The 25,418-nt window shown below is 37.4% G+C and overlaps 1 protein-coding gene across 1 annotated transcript in view; it reads left to right on the top strand.

The window, feature by feature from the left end:
• wwc1 (WW and C2 domain containing 1) overlaps positions 1-25,418 on the top strand; it is a 62,689-nt gene that overhangs the window by 16,711 nt on the left and 20,560 nt on the right. Inside the window, exons 4-12 of the mRNA XM_051677721.1 lie at positions 1,332-1,408; positions 1,635-1,714; positions 6,520-6,649; positions 14,031-14,177; positions 14,304-14,374; positions 14,779-15,021; positions 21,207-21,296; positions 23,419-23,987; positions 24,677-24,794. Coding sequence (XP_051533681.1) covers positions 1,332-1,408; positions 1,635-1,714; positions 6,520-6,649; positions 14,031-14,177; positions 14,304-14,374; positions 14,779-15,021; positions 21,207-21,296; positions 23,419-23,987; positions 24,677-24,794 — 1,525 coding nt within the window. The remainder of the gene's footprint in view (positions 1-1,331; positions 1,409-1,634; positions 1,715-6,519; positions 6,650-14,030; positions 14,178-14,303; positions 14,375-14,778; positions 15,022-21,206; positions 21,297-23,418; positions 23,988-24,676; positions 24,795-25,418) is intronic.

A 25,418-nucleotide genomic window follows, 5' to 3' on the forward strand; every position in this document is an offset into this window, starting at 1 on the left:
ATGAAATGAGGGACTTAGATATAAAAAAAAAATCTATTCTAGAGTAACTCTTATGAACTGATGAAAAAAATTTATAATCCCTACCAGATGGGTTCAGAAGTCGCCAGATATCTGCAAGACCAAGATTTTTACAGATCCTTTGAAGCGTCAGTGTTGCTCTAGGGGGTTTACACACATTTGCTTCACTGTGATCAAGGACTGAGTCCATCAAAAGATTAAAGTCTCCTCCCAATATTATGTCATGAGAGATGCCAGCAGCTTGCAACATCCCATCAAGATCTATAAAAAAGCCCTGATCATCAACATTAGGTGCGTAAATATTAGCCAAAATCAACCGTTGCCCCTGAATTTCTCCTAAAACAACAATGACTCTTCCTAATTTATCTTTAAAATGTTTGAGACATTTGAATTGTAGATGCTTATTTATCATTGTAATGACTCCCCTGCTCTTACTTGAACCAGCACTAAAGAAAACATGTCCACCCCATATCTTACCAAATTTTTTAGCTTCCTGCAGGGAAAAACGTGTTTCTTGAAGAAACACAATATCATATTTCTTACGTTTAAGAAAAGAAATAACCTTCCTTCTTTTTATAGGGTGCCCCAACCCATTCACATTCCATGTGGAGAGAGACATTTGACATATCGATATAATAAGAAATAAAAAAATGAGTGTGTCAAAAACAAGATTACACAGACCATATTCCCCATTAATGAAACAATCAAACCCCAAACTTCCCCCGTGTATTATTATTCTTAATCATATTGATCTACTGACACAAAAATCAGTAGTAAGGTAATAAGATGGATAGATGCTTTTATTCCAAAACATCAGAAGAGATATAATTTTAAGAGTAAAATGTTTGAAATTTGGTTAAACCCTGTGCTGATTCTGAATGTGTGTAGCATCTACTGCTCTGCATATCCTTCTGAAGGATTAACATAAAAAATTTGTTTAAAGTTCATTTTAAAGTCCCTGATCATTTCAATCTGATCTTAACAGTATGTGCAGCACATTTCAGTGCGGATTGCTTAGCAAACCTTTTACAATGTAAAGCAAAAAATGGAACATTAAAACTTAAAAGGGTCAGAGATAAAGTGGAAAATGGTAGTGGAAAAATAAATTACGACTTTTTTGCAGCAAAAAAAAAAAAAAATCTTACTAACATTACCTCATGAAAAAATAAATAAAAATGGTATGATATAGCCCCTTTAAATTAAAACCCTCTCTTCGTTATTATAAGTGACTATGGAATTCATGAGCAATGCCAAGTGGTTTTCAAGATAAGATCCTCCTCTGAACTCCTTTGAACTCTTTATCTTTCCTACAGTAAATTCCAGGTCCTCATCAAGCAGTAAATATGACCCTGAAATCCTCAAAGCGGAGATTGTTACAGCAAAAAGCCGGGTAAGAAGCTCCAACACCTAACACAAAAGCCTTTGATCAGCTGGTATCAATGTTATCTTGTTTGTGCAAGTCAAGAATTGGGTTTAATATTTGCGAAACTCCATACATCTGGATATGATGATGGGCAGCAAGATTATGCTTAAAGCCAAATGGAAGACGTCTAGTAAATACACTGGTGTCTCATTTATTCCCCCACTCTCTTTCTCTTCCGGTCTTTTTCATTCAGGTAAATAAGCTGAAGAGAGATTTGGCGTGTATGAGGCAAGAACTGCAATATAAAGAGCAAGGCTTTGAGACGTTGAAAGAGTAAGTGTAACCTGACCTCACTACATGACCACGGTCGAGACAACTGAGTGCTTCCTCGTTACAGTATGAAAAGACCTCTTCTTTGTACAAAACAAAGCGAATCCTCTTATCTCTTGGCATTTATGAGCTCATTGGCACTTTTTATTGTGATTGTGTGATTCCACGTTTGTCTTGTCTTTGAGGCCAATGTTGTTTTGATAATGTTGCCATTTTTCAGAACATCATGCAAATCTTAAACATAGTCAATGTGAAGCTGCTACATCATATGGAATTTTGGAATAACTGTTCTTAAATTGAGAACGCATAACTTAAATAGACAACACTCATGGCGCGAGACACCTATAAAAATACTCTCCCCTAGATATATATAAATACTTTCTTACACAGATCTTGCTATAAAATTACATTTTATAGTGACCATGGGCTGTCAAGCTCCAAAAAGGACAAAAAACACCATAAAAGCTTCATAAAAGTAGTCCATATGACTCGTGTGCTATATTTTAAGTCTTCTGAAGCCATACAATAGGTTTGCGTAAGGAAAAGGCCAAACTTTAAGTCATTATTCACATATAATCTTCACCCCCGCTGAAGCTTACGTCTAGTCCCTGTCCACGTGCAGAAGTGACACGCGTACGTTATTGACTTCCAATTGTTGTTGGTTTTGGCTTGTGTAGAAACTGCATGCATTGTGCCATTTTTGAATTCTGGAATGTGGGCTAGACACGAGCTTTATTATTGACTGATAATTGGTTCGCAGAAGTCATTGATGCCCAACTGATGTCATTGTTGCACAACTGACATTGGTTCTGCCTTGTGTAGTAAGTGAACACAACGCGCCATTTTTGCATTCTGAAACACGAACCTGGGTTAGACACAAGCTTCTTTTTCATGAATAATGACTTAAATTTTGGTCTCTTCCTTACTGAAAGCTATCATATGAAGCTATCAGTCAGAAGACTTGAAATATAGCGCTAAAGTTGTGTTTTTTTTCTTTTGTCTTGACACCCTCTAGTCACTATGAACTGTTGTGTAATGTTTCTTTTTTGTTTTACTAAAAAAATAATGGGTTTGGAATGACATGAAGGTGACTAAATAATAACGGAATTTTCATTATTGTGTGAACTATTCCTTCAAAGGACTGCTGCTAAAATGATTAAGTCTAAAAATAAAAAAATAAAAAAAATAAAATAACTTTCCGACTTCACTAATGGACTAGTCAGTTGTTGGATGACTATTCAACCCTCATTATACATCCCTAGTTCATATCATCATAAGATTAATACCCAAAACATACTCTACACAAGTACGTGAACGCAAATGCTTCTAGCAACGCTGTGCGTTGTTGCGTTCCAAAATGTGTCAGCCACAATACATACAGTACCTCAATGCCAGTACGTGTTGCATTCTCAACATTGCCACAAAGGGCGCTAAAGCAGACATTAGTGTGAACTGTCTGCTTTTACAAAATTTTTCTCTTTCAAGCCGACAACTGTCATGGTGGAGCAACAGTTTAAAGAGAAAATTGCTGAGCAAGTAAGGTAAAGTCAATGTATTTATAACAACTTGGGTAACTCTATTCCCCTCTTGAGCACTGAGATTTGTTACCACAGTAACGCAATAACGCATGTAACGCATGTTCAGTTGGACCCTGCATTGGTCAAGTGCTGGATTGGGCTCTTTTTTTTTATGTGAAAGTGCCGTTAAGATGCTAGGCTGATTCATGTTGTCTTGTGTTCTGTTGCACAGAGGAATGTGGACTAACCTGTTGCTCAGGTATGTGCATGACTTGCCAATGACTTGCTTAACATGCACGATGCTGCTTAAGAAAGCCCCCCCCCCCCCCTTTGTATTCTTGGCTCTAATGGAGCTTGTCATTCCATGAAATTTCAAACAAAACATTCAACAGAGGTGTATCTGAATATTTTGCTATTGGTGTTGTCTACAGGGCCTCGTGCCTCACTCAGGTGACTGGGTTCAGGTTGCTCTGTCTGTGACATTTGGATTTGGGTTAGTAAACATTCCTAAGAAAAGCTTTTGCACAGAGTGAGTTAACCTTTTCTTTTACTGTCCCTTATGACATGCCTTATATCACTTCTATAGTGGGTAATGTGTTAAGTCATAACAGTTGTCTACAATTGTTAATCAAATTATCAATCCATCCATCCATCCGTTTACTGTATCCATCCATCCATATATATATATATATATATATATATATATATATATATATATATATATATATATATATATATATATATACATATATATATATATACACAGTTGAAGTCAGAAGTTTACATACACCTTAGCCAAATACATTTAAACTCAGTTTTTCACAGTTCCTGACATTTAATTGTAGAAAACATTCCCTGTCTTAGGTCAGTTAGGATCACTACTTTAGTTTAAGAATGTGAAATGTCAGAATAATAGTAGAGAGAATTATTTATTTCAGATTTATTTCTTTCATCACATTTCCAGTGGGTCAGAAGTTTACATACACTTTATTAGTATTTGGTAGCATTGCCTTAAAATTGTTTAACTTGGGTCAAACGTTTTGGGTAGCCTTCCACAAGCTTCTTACAATAAGTTGCTGGAATTTTGGCCCATTCCTCCAGACAGAACTGGTGTAACTGAGTCAGGTTTGTAGGCCTCCTTGCTCGCACATGCTGTTTAAGTTCTGCCCACAAATTTTCTTTCGGATTGAGGTCAGGGCTTTGTGATGGCCACTCCAATACCTTGACTTTGTTGTCCTTAAGCCATTTTGCCACAACTTTGGAGGTATGCCTGGGGTCATAGTCCATTTTGAAGACCCATTTGTGACCGAGCTTTAACTTCCTGGCTGATGTCTTGAGATGTTGCTTCAATTGACCTTATTCACGCTAGCGCCATCTTTGATTTATAATGTGAATGATATTCCGCATTTGTTCCACGGACAAAACATTGACAAAATATCTGTCCAAGAACATTCAGTATACAAATAACTCCAGACAACATGAGTTGTGGAAAGTCATATGTGATTTAGGAGCTTTATACAGCTTTATACCATGCGTGCCATTGAAGAGATGGTAAGTCTATCCCTCACAGCCTCGTTGTCATTCCCATTAAAAATCAAAGATGGCGCTAGCGAGAATAAGGTCTATATGTCCACATTATTTTCCTTCTTCATGATGCCATCTATTTTGTGAAGTGCACCAGTCCCTCCTGCAGCAAAGCACCCCCACAACATGATGCTGCCACCCCCATGCTTCACAGTTGGAATGATGTTCTTCATCTTGTAAGCCTCACCCTTTTTCCTCCAAACATAATGATGGTCATTATGGCCAAACAGTTCAATTTCTGTTTCATTACACCAGAAGAAATTTCTCCAAAAGGTAAGATCTTTGTCCCCATGTGCACTTACAAACTGTAGTCTGGCTTTTTTGTGGTGGTTTTGGAGCACTGGCTTCTTCCTTGCTGAGCAGCCTTTCAGGTTATGATGATATAGGACTCGTTTTACTGTGGATATAGATACTTGTCTACCTGGTTCCTCCAGCATCATCACAAGGTCCTTTGCTGTTGTTCTGGGTTGATTTGCACTTTTCGCACCAAACTACGTTCATCTGTAGGAGACAGAATGCGTCTCCTTCCTGAGCGGTATGATGGCTGTGTGGTCCCATGTATGTAAATGTCATGAACTCTGATTCCCATCAGTCACAGCAGCATCCAAATATGGCCACCGGACTCCATTTCCCATGCACCACCTCGATCCCAGTCACCGGAGTTCTAATCAGCCTCACCTGCACGTCATCACCACAGCTATCACTGCACCCTTTATAATAGACTCTGTCATGTTCACTCACTGCAAAGTATACGTTTTATTCCTTGTGTCTAAGATGTTACCAAGCCTTCATAGTTCTGCCTGTTTTTGACCACGAGTGCTTCTAGCCTGATTATCCCTTTCTGCCAATTGCCTGACCTCTGCCTGTACTCATTGCTGGATTTTTGCTTGTCGTTTGAACTGTACTGTTGCATAACCTTCATTAAAACTCCATACTCTCCTGGTGTAATTTTATGGCAGAAAACTTCTGACTTCAACTGTGTGTGTGTGTGTGTGTGTGTATGTGTGTGTGTATATATATATATATATATATATATATATATATATATATATACATTGTTTATATAGTTTTATTAAATATTTTGATCTCAAAAAAGTTGTCAAAGTTTGCATTATTTATGATTCCAACATTTCTTTCCAACAAGCTTCTCCCTCACAAATGATAAATTTACAAACAATTTGCGAAATACTAAAGGAATAGTTCACCCAAAAATGAAACTTCTGTCATAATTTACTCACATGCAATTCCCGTGTAATATGCCAAGTATTCTAAACTCATTAGATAAAAAAATAGAAGTCATTTTCAGTGAACATCTTGATGTTTGTTGCTTGGTCATGATTGCATTAGAAATGCTCATTCACAGTGGCAGTCGTGTTCAAACGAGAACCTGTGTTGTTTTTAGCACTAAACAACTATTCTTTTAAAAAATGTTCAAAAGAATAATTAATTTCCAATTTGTGAACTGTATGATTTTTGTCAAGATTTTTCTGCCAAGACATTTCGTAATCGTAAAATATTTATTTTATTATAGGGCAGTCTTTGATAGCTTAATCTGACATGCTCACTGACAGCCGATCAATTGCGTTCATGATGAATCTTAGCCTCACGGAATGACAGAGTCAGTTCTGCCATCAGCAGTCGCAAATTCTAAATGATCACCAATCACTTCCCTTTTTTTACCCATCTTCTCTCTTTGTTTTCTATCAGAATTGATCACAAAGTGTCTAGTGCCTCACATGGCTACAAACTCCACGAAGCACAGGCCATCTTGAAGGAGGTGAAGAACATTAAAGATGCCATCAGCTCCGGGGAGAAAGAGAAACAGGAACTTATGCGGGTAAAAATTCAGCACAACCCTTGCGACCATTCCCAGAGAACCTTAAAGGGATAGTTCACCCAAGAATTCTGTCATCATTTACTGACCCTCATACTTTTCCAAACCTAAATTTCTATCTTCCATGGAACACAAAAAGAGATGTTAGGTAGAATTTGAATTTGAGCCTCAGTCACCATTCACATTTTTGCTCCTTTGTTATCCGTACAGTGAAAGTGAATGGTGACTGTCATTCTGCTAACATTTTTTTTTGGTTCCACCAAAGAAAGAAACAACATGAGGGTGAGTAAATGATGACAGAATTCAATTTTTGGGTGAGCTATGGTTTCCATTCAGTTTAACTCTCTGTACATTTGCTCAGTATTGTCATCAAGAAAACCATTTGTTTAAACAGTACCCAGGTCACAAAAGGACAGAATGTTACATCTGAGAGCATTCTGGGAATAGACAACACATTCCTGCATACTGTCAGCATTACAACATTGTGGAACAACGACTCCACAATTGTCGCTGTTTCAGGTGTACATTTAAACACAGTCAGCCCAGTAAAACTCAATAATGGCAATGTTCATACTGGAAAAGTATGCAAACCTACCTATTAAAATAAAGGTCACTGTGAAGTGTTCTAATCACTACATTATTATAGCCAATCACATAATGAGGTAATGTGTTTGACTGAACAGATAAGGAGTGGCTGCTTGAGAGAGGTGGGGCCTTTCACTGAAAATGACAACCACAAACACATACATTTACAAGAGTTATTTGTGCTTTACAGCCATAAAAATGTGTGAATATTTGACATAGTTATAGCTGTATAAGTATATATGACATATGCAGGACATCTCATAGACGCTGCTGTTTTAAGACTGTCTCTTAAAGGCATCATTCTGTCATCATTAACTCACCCTCATGTTGCTCCAAACCCATATGACTTTCATTCTTCAATGCAACACAGAAGTAGATGTTAGGGAGTATGTTAGTCTCAGTCACCATTCACTTTCATTGCATTTTGTTTCCATAAAGTGAAAGTGAATGGTGACAGAGGCTGTCTATTATGTGGTTAAATGAATGTAATCCGATATTAGTGAATGTGATGATCTGTTTGTTTTCACACTTAGTGTTTGGACAAGCTTTGCTAAATGTGGATTTTCCTTGTTTGAATACTGTTTTGCTAACCTACTGCTCTTGAATGTAGGCCTAACGAAAACATTTGCTTAAGTACCGTTTGCACCTTTACCTTAATGTAGGCACAAAGCAGGTTTTACTGGAGGCTTACATTTTACACGAGTTTGCGTGAGTTGTTCATGCATTTGGAAAAGCTTGTAGTAATGTAAATTTAGCGCAAATATGTAAAGAAAGCTAGCGAGGAATATGTCAAAGGAGTAAGCAATATAAGTTCTGCATCTCATTTGACAATTCTATTGAGCCAATGTCGTGTAATATTCAATGCCGCGTCAAAATTCGGCCCCCCTTTTGTGCTTTAGAAATCCTGATATATTGCTACATACATCAACAAGCTAATATTTCGCTTGCTGTTGTGTGTAGCCTCAACCATATAAGTGTGTCAATAAATTCTTTTCAAATTATACATCACATATTATGTCATATAACCAAAGCAACAGATGGTCAAAAAAATTAAACATTTACTCTTTCTTTGTGTTTTAAGTTAGCCTGTGGTTAACAAGCTATCTGATTAGCCTAAGGAGAGCATACGCTACTCAAGTTACTACACATAATCATGTCAAAGTGGAGGCTTTTGTGAACTTAGTGTTAGATATAAGATAATTAATTAGGCTTCATTCAATGTAATATACAGATCAATTGTATTCCATAAATAATTTTATACTATACTGTATATTAAAAACATGACAGGTATTTTTGTTTGAACTAATCATTTAAGAATAAATGTTTGGGGTCCAAAGATGAGATCCATGCAATCCATTTTTCATTGAATAATGTCTCTTTTAATACCTATTCTGTTCTTTACAGTTTGCTGATCAAAAACAACATTTAATTCTAATCAAACGTAGCAGGGATGCACTAAAGAAACTTCTCTATTGTTAATATGCGCTCAGTGGCTGAACTGCTGCCGGTAGTCTTAAAGAGACAGTACCGTTTTAAATCTTGTTCTACATATCAATGTAAATACTTGTAAATTGTACAAAGTATGCATGTAAACAATAATCATGTAATAAAACATATGTATGCAATATAATATATGCAATTTCAAGACATCATATTTATTGATGGAATACATGGATTTGGTACAATTTTAAAAGGCTACAATGTGAGCAAAATTAAGGGAAACTAATGATAAAATAAAATGTGTACAATTTATATTCAGTAATGTACCAAGTTAGAAGTATAATTAACAGCATTAGCTAAGAAACAGTTTCTTTCATTTGTAAGCAAAACGGAGATTCTAACTAAAATATACCTGAAAGGTCATTATTATATTAGTAATATTATATTAATATTAATCAATATTAATGATAATGTTAAATGACAGTCTTTGGTACACATCTTTGATTTTGTGTCAATGAAGGGGTACTTCAGCCTTACTGATGGTGCTTTAGGGGTTCTTACGAGAAAGAAGGTTGGGAAACCCTGTCTTAGTTTATTGACAACCCTGTAGGGGTTTACAGATTTCAGTTTTAGAAATGCTCTGAAGGATAGGGACAGTATTAGCACTCTGAAATTTCTTCTAAACATCTTAACATGCCTGACACACTCCAAACAATCATTTTCTTTGAATATTTGTGTGTTGTTTTCCAGTAAAAACATCTAAACATCCTTAAAAACAGTTTTAACAAAAGTTACCTGAGAAGTTTTAAAGCTGAAATACATAACTTTTTCAGTGTTAAATTACTTTCTTCTATCCCAGTTTAATATGCAGAGACATCAGGACCTGGGTAGCTCAGCGAATATTGACGCTGACTACCACCCCTGGAGTCGCGAGTTCGAATCCAGGGTGTGCTGAGTGACTCCAGTCAGGTCTCCTAAGCAACTAAATTGGCCCGGTTGCTAGGGAGGGTGGAGTCACATGGGGTAACCTCCTCGTGGTCACTATTAGTGGTTCTCGCTCTCAATGGGGCACTTGGTAAGTTGTGTGTGGATCACGGAGAGTAGCATGAGCCTCCACATGCTGGGAGTCTCTGTGGTGTGAGGCAACTGAGACTTGTCCTTCTCCACCCGGATTGAGGTGAGTAACCACGCCACCACAAGGAAATACTAAGTAGTTGGAGTTGGGCATTCCAAATTGGGAGAAAAGGGGATAAATAAAAAAAAAAAAAGAATTTTATATATATATATATATATATACAGGTGCATCTCAATAAATTAGAATGTCGTGGAAAAGTTCATTTATTTCAGTAATTCAACTCAAATTGTGAAACTTGTGTATTAAATAAATTCAGTGCACACAGACTGAAGTAGCTTAAGTCTTTGGTTCTTTTAATTGTGATGATTTTGGCTCACATTTAACAAAAACCCATCAATTCACTATCTCAAAAAATTAGAATACATCATAAGACCAATAAAAAAAAAACATTTTTAGTGAATTGTTGGCCTTCTGGAAAGTATGTTCCTTTACTGTATATGTACTCAATACTTGGTAGGGGCTCCTTTTGCTTTAATTACTGCCTCAATTTGGCGTGGCATGGAGGTGATCAGTTTGTGGCACTGCCGAGGTGGTTTGGAAGCCCAGGGTTCTTTGACAGTGGCCTTCAGCTCATCTGCATTTTTTGGTCTCTTGTTTCTCATTTTCCTCTTGACAGTACCCCATAGATTCTCTATGGGGTTCAGGTCTGGTGAGTTTGCTGGCCAGTCAAGCACACCAACACCATGGTCATTTAACCAACTTTTGGTGCTTTTTGCAGTGTGGGCAGGTGCCAAATCCTGCTTGAAAATGAAATCAGCATCTTTAAAAAGCTGGTCAGCAGAAGGAAGCATGAAGTGCTCCAAAATTTCTTGGTAAACGGGTGCAGTGACTTTGGTTTTCAAAAAACACAATGGACCAACACCAGATGATGACATTGCACCCCAAATCATCACAGACTGTGGAAACTTAACAGTGGACTTCAAGCAACTTGGGCTATGAGCTTCTCCACCCTTCCTCCAGACTCTAGGACCTTGGTTTCCAAATGAAATACAAAACTTGCTCTCATCTGAAAAGAGGACTTTGGACCACTGGGCAACAGTCCAGTTCTTCTTCTCCTTAGCCCAGGTAAGACGCCTCTGACGTTGTCTGTGGTTCAGGAGTGGATTAACAAGAGGAATACGACAACTGTAGCCAAATTCCTTGACACGTCTGTGTGTGGTGGCTCTTGATGCCTTGACCCCAGCCTCAGTCCATTCCTTGTGAAGTTCACCCAAATTCTTGAATCGATTTTGCTTGACAATTCTCATAAGACTGCGGTTCTCTTGGTTGGTTGTGCATCTTTTTCTTCCACACTTTTTCCTTCCACTCAACTTTCTGTTAACATGCTTGGATACAGCACTCTGTGAACAGCCAGCTTCTTTGGCAATGAATGTTTGTGGCTTACCCTCCTTGTGAAGGGTGTCAATGATTGTCTTCTGGACAAACTGTCAGATCAGCAGCCTTCCCCATGATTGTGTAGCCTAGTGAACCAAACTGAGAGACCATTTTGAAGGCTCAGGAAACCTTTGCAGGTGTTTTGAGTTGATTAGCTGATTGGCATGTCACCATATTCTAATTTTTTGAGATAGTGAATTGGTGGGTTTTTGTTAAATGTGAGCCAAAATCATCACAATTAAAAGAACCAAAGACTTAAACTACTTCAGTCTGTGTGCATTGAATTTATTTAATACACAAGTTTCACAATTTGAGTTGAATTACTGAAATAAATGAACTTTTCCATGACATTCTAATTTATTGAGATGCACCTGTGTGTATATATATATATATATATATATGCAGAGACATCCATAAGTATAATCATAGGTTAATTTTCTTGAAAACTGTAAACACTGCCCCTGTGGCCCTATGACAATTCCTCTGTTTGCTTTGAGTGACCCGTCTCAAGAGAGACAATAACATTGACTCAACTAATGGCATAAGTTGGGGCAGGACTATCTGTTTGTTCGATCAATGGCAGAAGGGTGCGTATTCAGAAAGCTGTTTTGAAAACAATGTTTTTTGCAGTTCTGTTTGGGGCCGCAAAATTACATCAGCTTTAAAACTGATTTTCAGTGAAAATATCTTGAAATAAGAAATCTTGAAATTTTTACCCTATTTGCAATATTTTTTTATTTTATAATTTTTTTTATTGTAAGCATAAACCTCACAAAATTTTGTTAGATTTATGTTAAGAATATGCCAATGCATCCCAAGTAAATGTATCTGGTTTTATGGATGTTTAGATATTTTTACTGGAAAACGACAAAATTAACAAAATGTTTTTTTGTAGTGCACCATCTTTTCGATGGAGAGTGCACATACTTTTAGCAGAGGGAGGCTTTGCAAACTTAAGTAACTTCAGGCCCAGACTGTCGCCATTTTCCTTATTCAAAGAGGGTATTATTCCCTCTTCTTTTTCCTTTCTTATGTCATTGTTTATTTATTTTTTTTATTTATGTCTTTTCCGTATTCTGATTGGAGAGCATATGGAGAGGCAGGCTGCGCTAAATAATGCATGACTGCATCTTTCTAGTGCAGCTGCCAGACCTCTCCTGTCGTATGTGAATGTGGTGTGCTCGACTGTAGCATGCACACTCATAGCTTTGTGTTTCTCTGCTGTAAACTGTCATCTCTGCAGCCTTTCTTCACTCATCACTTAGTAATCACACAGGTAACTTCAGTTCTTCCCTACACAGAAAGTGTCAGATGACTGAATTATAAACCTAAAGGTCGTCTGCAGTCGCAGTTACCATTTGCCAAGGAAAGTTTTCTTGGAAATGCTGAATGTGCAAACTGCAATTGATATCTGTGAGAAAACTGTAAATAATGGAAAGGACTGATGTTCTGCGTGCACCAGTGCAGAAATATTAAGTAGTGTTTATCAGTGGTAATGTTGTTAACAAAAACGAAAACTAAATGAAAACATTTTCGTTAACTGAAATAATTTTTTTTTTTTTACATAATTAAAAATACATTTTCATGACTCATAAACTAAATTAAAAAAGATCTCAATTATTTTTAGTTTTAGCTTTTGATAAATATTTTATTATAAAATTCTAAATTCCCTTCATTAATACAAAAATGCCTCTAGATAGTGACAACACTAGACATTTAACAGTGTTAACCATATACAAATGAAATCGGTTAGTGCGTTAATTTTGGCAGCTGTAAAATGCAAAATGCGAAAATAAAAAAACAAATATACTGAAACCAAGTAAGCTAAAACTAAATTAAAAGGCATAGAGTGAAAACTAACAAAGACTAAACTAAATTGAAAGGAGAAATCAAAAATTAAATGCAAATAAAAAAAAAATATATAATAACCCTGCCTTTTGCTAGTTCACTTAACACATTCCTTCACTTTGTGAAATTTGTGACATTTTTTTCAGTTACTGTAACTGAAAACGAATCTAGAGTTCTCCAGAATTCTGCGGGTAAAGATTACAGTATATGCATAAACAGTATATACTATAGAGCATACATACTGTACACTATAACACTACGTCCTACAGTAACTTGACATGACAAAAGCATTCAGCGTCAAGTGAATTAATTTCTTCATTGAAAGAAAAATGCTTTGTGAAGCGACAAAATAGTAACCAATTAGAAAGTATTTTATGTTTAATTTACAGCTATGTTGATCAGCATTTTAGACCAATTAGATTTCACTTTGGGCGGAGCTACCCATCACAACACAACCCAAATAGAAAAAAGTGACTGACAAAATGTCTTGTTGCGAACAGACTTGTCGGTGGAGAACAGTGTAGATAAATGTAAGAGAGATCATCTGATTGTTGTCTGTCAGATGTCATTGATACGAATGGTCAGGATAAAAAAAGAAAAAGAAATGTGATTTATTGTTTCACACTTTGGTGTAAGAGTACGTGTATACATGTAATCAAATCTTGAGATTAGTTTAGATTATTTAACCGTGTTGTTGCAGAGTAACCTCAGATGTAGTTCATCACATTAACTGTGGACACCTTACATTCTTACACCTTACACAATCTATTGTTTTACCGAATAAAATGTTTTGCGTGAAAAAGGTGTGCTGTGTTTCTTTAAAATAAATGCCACTTTCTTTGATGTTTTGTTATCTAATGCAATGACATTCATACATTTATAAGTGTGGCTTGAGTGTCCCAATAGTTTTTGTGGCCACTGTAAGTACAATAGAAAATCGGTGGAGAACAGTGTAGATAAATGTAAGAGAGATCATCTGATTGTTGTCTGTTTCTCTGTTAGAAACTGGCCGTGTTGAAGGATGGTTTCCAGTTAGACTATGGCTCTCAGTCTGATCTGTGGGCCAGCTGTCCGTCCCTGGCAAACTCAAACCTCTCTCTGCCCCGCCTGTATTCAGATGCCGAATCACAAACAGACATACCTGCTGAGGTGAGAGACAGTCTTCAAGACAGGGTTAAGGAGCTTGTAAATGATGAATGACATGATGCTCTTTTAGTGCTTTTCACAATTTCATTTATTGAGTCTAATGCTTTTTTGTGACTCCATTTGAATCAGTTTGTATCAAGCTCAAATAAACTGGCTGAGAAGGTGCGACTGAGCCTGAAATATGAGGAGGCAAAACGAAGGTACCTGTTTTTCCTCCTGAATTATTATTTTTTAACTACTGGTTGATCTATGTAGGTTTTTCAATGGTTGATGGTTAATAAAATGCAGATATACTACAAGTCTAAAGTTTGGAAACATTTACTTATTCTTTATCAAATGTTTTTTGAGATCATTAGAAACATAAATTCATTCAAGTGTGTCCAAACTTTTGACTGGTAGTGTATGTATGATTTATTGCAGTATAATAATATCACATATTATCGCATTTGTGCACAAAATTGAAAATTATTTATTTTACATACTATTTATCTAGAATTAACTCAAAGCTATATGAAAACAGAAAATGTTGTGTCATTTGTAATATGATCCATTGACTGGATATATAATATCTTTACTGACTTTCTTTACATTGCTCCCCAATCAGGATTGCAAACATTGAGGTCCAGATTGCCAAGCTGGACAGTGAGGCGTGGCCAGGCCTTCTGGACCCAGAGAGAGATCGCCTTATTCTCATCAACGAGAAGGAAGAGCTGCTGAAAGAACTGCAGTATGTAACTCCATGTAAGCGCGCACCCAGTGACGCAGAGAAGATAGAGTCCGAGAAGAAACGACTGGAGAGGGACCTGCAGGCTGCACGAGACAATCAGAGCAAAGCACTGACCGAGAGGTGAGATGATTAACTAGGTCAGCTCCAACATAGATTAACAACATTGAATAAAGAGGTCAGTGAAGTGACCTTTTGGGGCTGTTTTGATTGGTCTATAGGGCGCAACAGTGCCCGCCTACTTTTTCAGCTGCCTGGGTTCCAGAAGTATTTTTCCCATTCTTTTTTTGCATAGGCTTTTCATAAAATCCTCCATAAGGGAGTTGTAAGCCATTAACTATAGCATCCAGATCTGAGGTGAATCACAACATTAAAAAAAATTATTTGACAATCTGACAAAAAGACAAAGGTTCAAGACTGTGTACTTATCGTCTTTCACAAGGACACAAACTAACCCATTAAGCAATGTGAATGATGTAATTAAAAAATTATGGGAATATATAAAACTGTTGATTTCGGTTGTTGATTATAAGTATAGAAACAATATATTTACGTTTATTGCAAAATATTCTAATAAGTACAAATATATAAGTATTTTACCTCGTGCGAACCCACGTCCACATGTGTGGACGTTGTATTTTTGCTACACTATGTGCAACACATAATTTACATTTATTTAAACCGATTGAATACTGTTCGCAAGACTCTAGACTTTCATTTAAGGGTTAAATTTCTGGAGCACCGAGGCACATGACACAACAACATGACGTTGATTTCCGTGAAGCGCATCTACGGGTGCAGAGCCAACAAAAGTGCCTTTGGTATGAAACCTCTTAGTTTTTTCTTTGAAACCTGTTTGGGTGTAAAGAGTAGTGTCTCTAGTTTCATTTGATATGCTGCATTAAAAAATGCATTAATTTTTCACGCGTAACACGCTGATAAACATGATGTCCACACTATTCCCTTAAAAGTAAAAAAAAACGTTAGTTACTTTGAACAACTTTCAACATTTACACATTTGTGGGTCATTTTGTTTCATTATAATATAAATTTAGTTATATTTCATTTTGTTATCACTGGGCAATACGGTTCTATTCATTAACATTAGTAAATGCATTCCTGTATTTACTGTGCGTTTTCACAATAAGAATCAATGGGTTCATCCAAAAGCTGAAAAATGTTGCTTTCAGAGGCTTTATATGGAGTTACGATGAAAATAAAGTGCATTTCGAACTGTTCTGAGACCAGTGCAGACAGACAGTACACTGGAGGTTAAGTCATTGACTAAATAGGGAGCAAGGGAGCAGCTAAGTGCATTCAGTGCATTCTCTATGCAGCTAAGTGCATTCAATACAAACGTCCTATCAAAAGTTCAGTTTCAGGCTGTAGATGATATTTGGATCACTCAACATGTTTGGCAGACATGGGACAATGGAGTAATCAGTACATAGATTCAGAATGTATAATGGATAATTTTATTTTAACATTGTTGGCAGTGACTGGATGATGCTGGACATTATTTTGAATCAGAATTAATTATGCTAATTTCTGATGTAATGTCTGTAACGTTTCAAAAACATGAATAACCAACACTCTTGGAAACATAATAAACAATTTGATTTAAAAAGTGTCTTTCTATAGCTTGGAGTTATTTAAAATTTCACAACTTGGTCCCACTGTCCACATATGTGTGCATACATTTTTAGGAAAACTATTTGCTCTAGAATTTTTTTTATTTTTTTTGCTTGTTTATTAAGAGCTACTAGTTACAAATCAAAAAGGGAAATGGAAAATGCACACAGCAGTCACGCTCGGGTCTCAAGAGGTTAAGGGTGAAGGGAGACCAACTTGGTTTGCATGATTCACAGTTCGTTACAGGAGTGGGTGGTTGCTCCTGGGCACATTTCGCGAGCTATGTTGGAAGTGGTTCTCTGATTGGTGAAGCTTTCTTTGCTGGATCATGGGTAGTGTTGTCCTTCACCAGGAATTCCGCTATCAAACACAATCATTAAACAAAGAAGTTGAAATAACGCAGACTGATGGCTTCAACTGAAGCATATACCGTGGAGTTCATGGTGAGTCTGTCTTTAAAGGTTTATCAGTTATCGTTGAAAATCAATTAGTCAATGGGAAAAATTTATTGGATTTTTACTTCCGGAACCAGACTGTTGCATTTACCTTGCAGTGGTAAATCCATTTACCTTTGCACGGCAAAATATAGCTCAGTGGGAATTTGCGCAATAAGGAAATTCACTTGATGAATCTCCGGTGGTGAAGACATTTCCCTACATTAATTTTTTTATCCGTTCTTTCTACTCTATTCTAATGAAAGTAATAAAAGACTCTCATCTGGGACACACAGCTGTGCTCTGCATCAGCGATGGAAAAAGTCTACAAGACTACAGTTATTATTTAAAACCAACTTCAAAATGCTTAGCTGCTTTTTTTAGAACTTAAAAATATATTAATAAGGCTTGATATGCAGAGATCGCACTTGAAATTTTGCATTATGCAAAACCAGTTACCCAGCAAGAATGGTGTCCCACATTTATGTTGCTGTATAAGCCAGACATTATAACTGCACTATTTGGTTTTGTAAATCTAGACCTAAAAAGGCAGAAGTCAAACATCATTTGCAAATTATTCATAAAAGTCTACTAGTGTGCAGCTCTTAGAGTGCTGCACTCTAAAAAAAAAAAAGATGTTCTTAGTTTTCCAGTGAAAATCCTTTAAACAAGATACATTTACTTTAGAAGCAAAATGTTTTCAGGTCAGGCTGCCTAAGTGAAAGAATAAAACGTCTCTCTTTTTCTTTTTCTTTTTTACTTGACTCTATATTTTTCTTTCTCTCTAGTTCTCTCTGCCTCTTTCTCCTTTTCTTATTCTCGCCCTTTCAGTTTTTTGAACAGGGCCCTTGTTTTCCACTTTAGACACTGTATCCTCATTTAGCTTGGCATCTGCACTCTTCCTGTAACCTGAGCCGTACAAATGCTGGATCTAGGCTGAACACAATAGGTGCCTTCTTAAGTGCTGCCGTTTAATAGCATACCAACATAATTTTATTAAAAGAGCCACAAGAATACTAGACATTGGTTAAGAAAGTACATAGGTTTTTGAATATAATTTACAATAGTTGTGCATGAATGTTTCATGTAGTGTTTTGTGAGGAAATTTACATGAAGTGCTAAAAAGTAAAAGATAAACTAGAATGTTACATTTTCAAAAGAATCCTTGCCCTTGCAAAGCTCGCCACTGTGACGCTAGGGTGTTGTTGGTGGTTACCAGGGCGTTGCTATGCAGTTGCTAAAGTGGCATCTTGCTAGCCGTTGTAAGCTATATTTACATAATCACCATAATGGCCAGTCTGAGGTGGTCAGAGCTTGTGTTTGTCAGTGAGTGGATGTTAACAGCCACACTGACTCAGCCGCACAAACCTCCATTGTGTGTGCTTGGGCAGGCTTTTGTATGGTGCCTTGATCCTGACATGAAAAATAAAAAAAGTAATTCAGACTTTATATCCAGCAATTGTGACTTTATTTCTTGCAATTGGACTTTATTTCTTTCAATTTTGAGTTTATATCGCGCAAATGCAAACTTTATTACTTGTGATTTTTTTTTGTAAAAGAATTGTATTTCTCACAAGTAAGACTTTATTTTTCGTAGTTGCAAGTTTATACAGTGGCAAGAAACAGTATGTGAACCCTTCAGAATTAGCTGGTTTTCTGCATTAACTGCTCATAAAATGTGATCTCATCTTCTTTAAAGTCACAAGTATAGACAAAGCACAATGTGCATAAGCTAACAACACACAAACAATTATAATCTTTCATGTCTTTATTGAACACATCCCATTAAAGATTGACTGTGCTGTGGAAGCTCTAGGCTAAAGATGACCAAAAAAATCTAATTAGAGTTAGGAGTTGGCAAACCTGCCATCTAATTAATGAAACAAGATTGGAGGTGTGGATTAGAGCTACTTTGACTTTATAAAAAGCACTCAAACATTTTGAGTTTGCTATTCACAAGAAGCATCTGCTGACGTGGACCATGCCTCACAAAAAAAGAGATTTTAGAAGACCTATGATCAAGAATTGTTGCTTTGCATAAAGCTTGAAAGAGTTACAAAGTTATCTTGAAGAGCTTCGATATTCATTTTCCATAGTTAGACAAATTTTCTATAAATGGAGACGTTTAGTACTGTGGCTACTCTCCCTAGAAGTGGCCGTCCAGTCAAGATGACTCAAAGGGCACACCACAGAATGCTCAATGAGGTGAAAATAAGAACCCTAGAGTGACAGCTAAAGACTTAAAGGAATCATTGGAACTGGTTAACATCCCTGTTCATAAGTCTACTATACAGAAAACATTATACAGGCAGGACACCAGGAAGGAAGCCGCTGCTTTCCAACAAAAACATTGCTGCACAACTGAAGTTTGCAGAAGACCACCTTAACACTCCACAATGCTACTGGGAAAATGTTTTGTGGACTGATGAAACTAAGGTTGAATTGTTTGGGAAGAACACGCAGCACTACGTATGGCGTAAAATTTGGGGCTGCTTTGGGGCCTGGACCGCTTGCCAAGTTTATCAAGATATCCTACATGATTATCTCAGGGTGGCTGTGCACCAGCTGAAGCTCAGTAGAAGCTCAGTTATACAGCAAGACAATGACCCTAAACATCGGAGTAAATCCACTACAGAATGGCTTCAAAAACAAAATTGGGCTCAGTCAGAGCCCAGACCTTAACCCAATAGAGATGCTGTGAAATTACCTCGAGAGCCATTCACACAAGACATCCTAAGAATATGGCTGAGCTGAAGCAGTTCTGTAAGGAAAAATGGTCCAAAATTCCTTCTGAACATTGTGCGGGTTTGCAGCCCCCGGAAATGCTTGGTTGAGGTTGTTGCTGCCAAAGCAGGATCAACCAGTTATTAAATCCAAGGGTTCACTTACTTTTTTTTTTTTTTTACAGCACTGTGAATGTTTAATGGGATGTGCTCAAGAAAGACATGAAAGATTATACTTGTGGCTTTGATGAAGATGAGATCACATTTTATGATCAGTTAATGCAGAAAACCAGCTAATTCCAAAGGGTTCACATACTTTTTCTTGCCACTGTATATCGCAATTTCATTTTTATTTATTTTATTATTTAGCGTAAAAAAATTGACTTTTATAAATGGAGCATGTCACTGTCATAGAAATATGCCTGAGATTCAACAAGGATGCAGTTAATGCACAAAAGAACCATATTTCTATTCTTTTAATTCATTACATACAGCCCATTTACACTACTGACTTCTTATGAATGTGCTGTTTTGTTTATATCTCTGGTGCTTAAAAGGGAATGGACTATATAATAGAACGAAGACAGTGCAATATCCAGAGAAGAACCTTAGAATTCAATTGCACTTGTCCCAGCCTATTGGCGGTTTGCGTGCACAATTTCGCCAAACCCACTTGCGCCTAGACTTAGCGCATGCTTGCATGAAAATACCAAACCTCACGACCATACCCGCTGACTTTGCACATATGACATACAGTATTGCATAGCATTGTGCTTAGCGTGCTTAAAATAGGGCCAATACAGTTAGAATTACTTTTTTTTGTCTTCCATGGCGGGATCAAGGCAACATACATCATCCTGCTTTGATCTGATTCAAAGTTTTTACTCAGTGAACGCAAAGCTACATACCGCAAGCGGCAATTGTTATCCATGGTGATTGTGTCACCAAGCATTTTACGGGGGTTATCCTACACTTAAATGACTAACAAAATTAAAAAGAGACAGCAGAACAGGTTTATTGAGCATAAATCCTTTTCTCACTGATGCTGCATATGGACACTTTCGGCAGCAATTGCCAAAGGTATACAAATACTCTACACAATCACACACATTCACAGGTCCATTAATTGCATTCTAATTCAGTCAGTTACAATTCTTTATGTTGATGCTGTTGATGTGTGAGTTGGTGAGTGTGACAAACCTCTAACCAGAGAGGGAGATTTCAGAAAGAAAATCGTTAGGTGTGACATCCTCTGCTAAAGTCGAGTTGTTTCATGTTGACTACTTAGATGCCACCTAAAGGTTTTCTGGGTGCTATTGTGTTGCTATGCATTTCCCAAGGTTTTCTTAGGGGTAGCACACTCTCCTCAATAAGTCACATGATTTGAGGTATCATTTATGTCCATAGCACAAATGGTGCAAGACGAGTTATGTAATAGTGCTACTTGCCTAAGCAAAAACTAATTCTAAGAAGTGTCAAATACAGTAAATTAAAAGGACTTCTGTGTTTCATCATTCAGATTGAGGCTGCACTATAAGAGAAACAAACTTGTGAAGGAACTGGAGGAGACGGTGAGGTTGGCTTCTTCCCTACACACCCAGCTGAAAAGGTAGGATACCATTCCTGACATGCGAGCCCATTCAGATCTCAAATATAATATTGACTTTTTCTATCTGTTGTCTAAAGTCCACTTAAAACACATTCAAATGCTCTAAGCATCAGTTATAAAACATGATAAAAGGCAAAAATATAACTGCTTTTTTTATGCTTTGAATATCAGCAGAAAGAGAAAACTGCCTGTCATAAGAACTTTGCGTTGCTATATACTGTATGATGTAACAACTTTGCAATAATGAATGCTCAGCCTTATCAGAAGAATCATCCTTTTGAAGTTATTCAACTTTACTATTAAATGCTGTCCTGTTTTTTTTTTTTTTTTAACAAAAGCTTTGTGCTTATGTTTGGTTTTTGAATTATGCCTAATTCATGTCTGGATGAGGCACATCAAAGGCATGTTGCATGGAGGAACAGTCCCTTGTGTGTCTCACTAACAAGCCTGCCATGCCTTAATTAGCATGTTCTCTTTAAAGCAGAATACATTTGATGTTGAGAGCTGAAATAGGGTTGAGAGAAAATAGATTGCAGGAGAATGAAGCATGAACCAGACCTACTTTCCGATTAAGGCTGTGTCACTTGGTTCGATTACTCAGTCCGAAACAAAGTTCGATTCCACCCCCCTACCCCAGCAAGTCACTTTTCACAATATACTTTTGGGTCTGAACCGCTGTACGTTTGCGTCATCAATTTGAGTGCCACCGTGAGTACTAGCTGCAGCTGTTTTCCACTGTAACAAGTCAGGAGGGGAACACCTAGCTTCACTGTGTTTTTTTAGCTGAAGTATTTGTCCCTTTTGTATTTACCACCAAAACTTTCACATGTACGACATGTCCATGCGTTTATGTGCAAAAAATTCTTCTTATTCAGTATTTTTGTCTTGTTTACCAGTAAAACTATCAAAATATCCTTAAAACAATATTAATATTACTTAAGAAGCAAAATGGCATAAGATATTAAGTCTTGTTTTTTAGGGAAATATTATTTTAGAGTGGTTTATGCTTAAAACAGAAAAAAGAATTACCAATGGGGTAAGAAAAGTAAACTTACTTCAAAGGGAAAATAATTTTTTTTCTTATCCCATTGGCAAACAGTTTCTTGTTTTAAGCCTAAGGCCACGTCCATACTAATACATTTTCATTTGAAAAAGTATCTTTTCCTCTAAGTTTTGGCCTTCCATACACACTGAGATGGCGTTTTAGACAGCAAGTGTAGTGTAGAGAGGGAAATCGGAGATAGCTTAAAAAGATGACGTATTTGTTGTCATGTGATGCATTCATGTGATCTATTCAACCCAAAACAATCAAGATGGTGGACCATGTTGTAGTTGCGTTGTTGTGCCAGCTATTCACTTTGATAGTGCTGTTAAAGATAAATATTACTTTGTACAACCTACACAAGGTACATTCCTTCAAAGACGACGAGAAGTTTACGTGGAATTGCTGTCTGGCGATGGAACACGAGGACAGTTGCATTTCATACTGTACATGGAATGGCAATTTTTTGCAATGACAGTGAGGAGATTTAAGCATTTACATACGTTTGAGTATAGATGAGGAACTTTTGGAAAACGCTTGAAAATGGCAATGTAGACGGAGAGCGTTTAGAAAAAGATAACACCATTTTCAAATGTATCCGGATTAATGTGGATGTAGCGTACAAAATTTCTTTTCTGCATTGTGCTTTCTTAAGGCAATTTATTTAGAGGAAAGTAGCTATGAGAAATGCATTATAAAATACATTTAAATTATCATAAATAGCGGTTTATTTCTGTGAGTTAGAATTAATTGCATTCATATCAACTGCGTACAGTACCAGAGTTCACATGAAGTGCACCACAGACTACCTTTTCAAGTGGATTCGGTTCTGGTTTGCTGGTGCGCACTTGAGTTCAGAAAATGTATCTCACACCTACTAAATGAAATGAACTCTGAACGCTCATGTGTGATACACAGCGCAATGGTCAAAGATGTCTATCTAGTTCATGTTTAAATAGAAATACAATTAAAAACAGCACTGATGGATGAACACCGGTTTCGGCGTGAACGGCCCTTAACCTCTCTTTTGATCTCTTTTGTTCCTTCAACTGTCTCTTTCCATCCACATCAAAACTCCAGCCTGTCAGCCAGCACGCTGTCATGTTCTTCAGGCAGCAGCCGTGGCTCGCTAACTTCCAGTCGAGGATCCCTGGCCACCTCCAGCTTGGGCTCCACCTCATCTCTCAGCTTCACCGACATCTACCTGGAGCAGCCCGAGCTGGGCGACCCTGACTTCCAGAACAAACTGGACTCTATGCTGCAGGAGGGAAGCACCTCTGGCTACAGGCCACCCAGTTCCATCACCACCATCCATGAGAATGAGGTGTCTTCATCCTCCAGGCCAGTCGGCAGTGGGCTAGTAGTGGTCCAGCGAACTCAAGTACTACGGCTGTCAGAGACACCTCACTCAATGAGCTCCCTATCCCCACGTTCTTCACTGTCTTCCTTGTCTCCTCCCTGCTCGCCCCTAGTCACTGATGCTTCTTTTATGTCGGGAGAGGTCTTCACGGGTCCGACTTCACAGTTGGACTTGGATCTGCAGACCAGGTTGATGGAGCTACGGCTGGATGAAGACCAAGAACAGGGGCCGCTGGCTTACTGTGACAACAAACAAGACAGAATTATGGCCACAGTAGAGTCTTCAAAAGGTAACCTGCTCTTTCCTTGTGAGTCATGTATTGCACAAAAGTCTGAGACCAGATTGTAAAATATTGAAAATATTAAGACGAAGACAAGTTATTACGTAAACAAACAAACAAAAGCTCAGATGACCTTGCTTCCATTGAAGAGCACAACATGCTCTTTGCAACATTCAAATCATGCTGGGATGAGTTTTATTTTTCAAACTTGTGAATATTATGCCAGCTTAAGCATTTTTACTGTTGGTTCTAGACTTTTGGACCCCACTGCACAGTGAATGAATGTGACATCTCTTATGATTCTTCAGTGTTTAAAGCAAGATTTAACCTCATAAGGTGTAATTAAATCAAATGTGGGTTTAAAACAAAAATAAAAAATACTTTTCTTTAACATGTATAATTGCATGAACTACAGATTTTATAATCAGTATTTGTTAGTGACATTAGCCTCCAATCACTCATTATGACTAAAACAAAAGGAAACCTCACAGCTTTCAGTCTTGTTTCAGGTTGCCCACCGAGCAACACAGAATTTCACCTGAAACTAGAGCAACCCTCTGAGTGTCTAGTATGATAGGGTAGATTTACAGCTTACTCCCAGCTAGCCCAGCAGGTGAACTCACTTGGGCCCAGTAACCTAACACCCATTCAGAGTGACGCGGTGTCACATTTCTACTCACCTTTCTCTGTGCTTGCAGATGCTGTTACGCAAATGAGGGTGTCAGGGCCCGGATCAAAGAAGGCGGGTGTAACATCGGCTGTCTCTGATGAATCAGTAGCGGGAGACAGTGGGGTGTATGAGCCTTCAGAGAAAAGGTAGGCCACCAGATTGGATGGATGGAGTTGTATGACAAACTGAAGGGTTTAGGCAAGAGCTATCACTGACCACCTTTAAATGCACTTTAAAAAAAGGGTTTTTGCAGAAAGCGGTGTTCTGAAACATCATGTAAACGAGAACGTCGATTTCCTTACATCATTTAAGGGATTAAGAGAAAACAGTTTAACACACTTTTCTTCCAGAGAACACAGCTTAATGTGGTCATGTATACGCATAAGCGGCATTCTAACAGGTTTTTGAAGAGTGCACATTTGCGTGAACAGACCGGATAACAAACGTCATAGGATGAAGCCCAAAAACAAGTCAACAAAGCAGAAAGAATTCAATGTTTCTGGGAGTACAGTGAGAAAAACATACACTATAAACTATACACATTAATGCACACCAACGTGAAATATCGACGGTCCCTCACATTCGCGTATATATGCACTGGTATATTGGGGGAATCCAAGAGTTTTAAGTAAGAGGGAAACCCCACTATTGCAGCGCAATTCCTCTGCAGGTCGCGATAGAAAGTTAAGAAAACAAACAGCAACAACTCTGGAATATCTAAAAAATGAAGAGAAGCAACGAAGAATAAAATAGTGAATGGATACCATGTT

The sequence above is a fragment of the Myxocyprinus asiaticus genome, chromosome 38, assembly GCF_019703515.2.
Source record: "Myxocyprinus asiaticus isolate MX2 ecotype Aquarium Trade chromosome 38, UBuf_Myxa_2, whole genome shotgun sequence".
Taxonomy (NCBI): Eukaryota; Metazoa; Chordata; class Actinopteri; order Cypriniformes; family Catostomidae; genus Myxocyprinus; species Myxocyprinus asiaticus.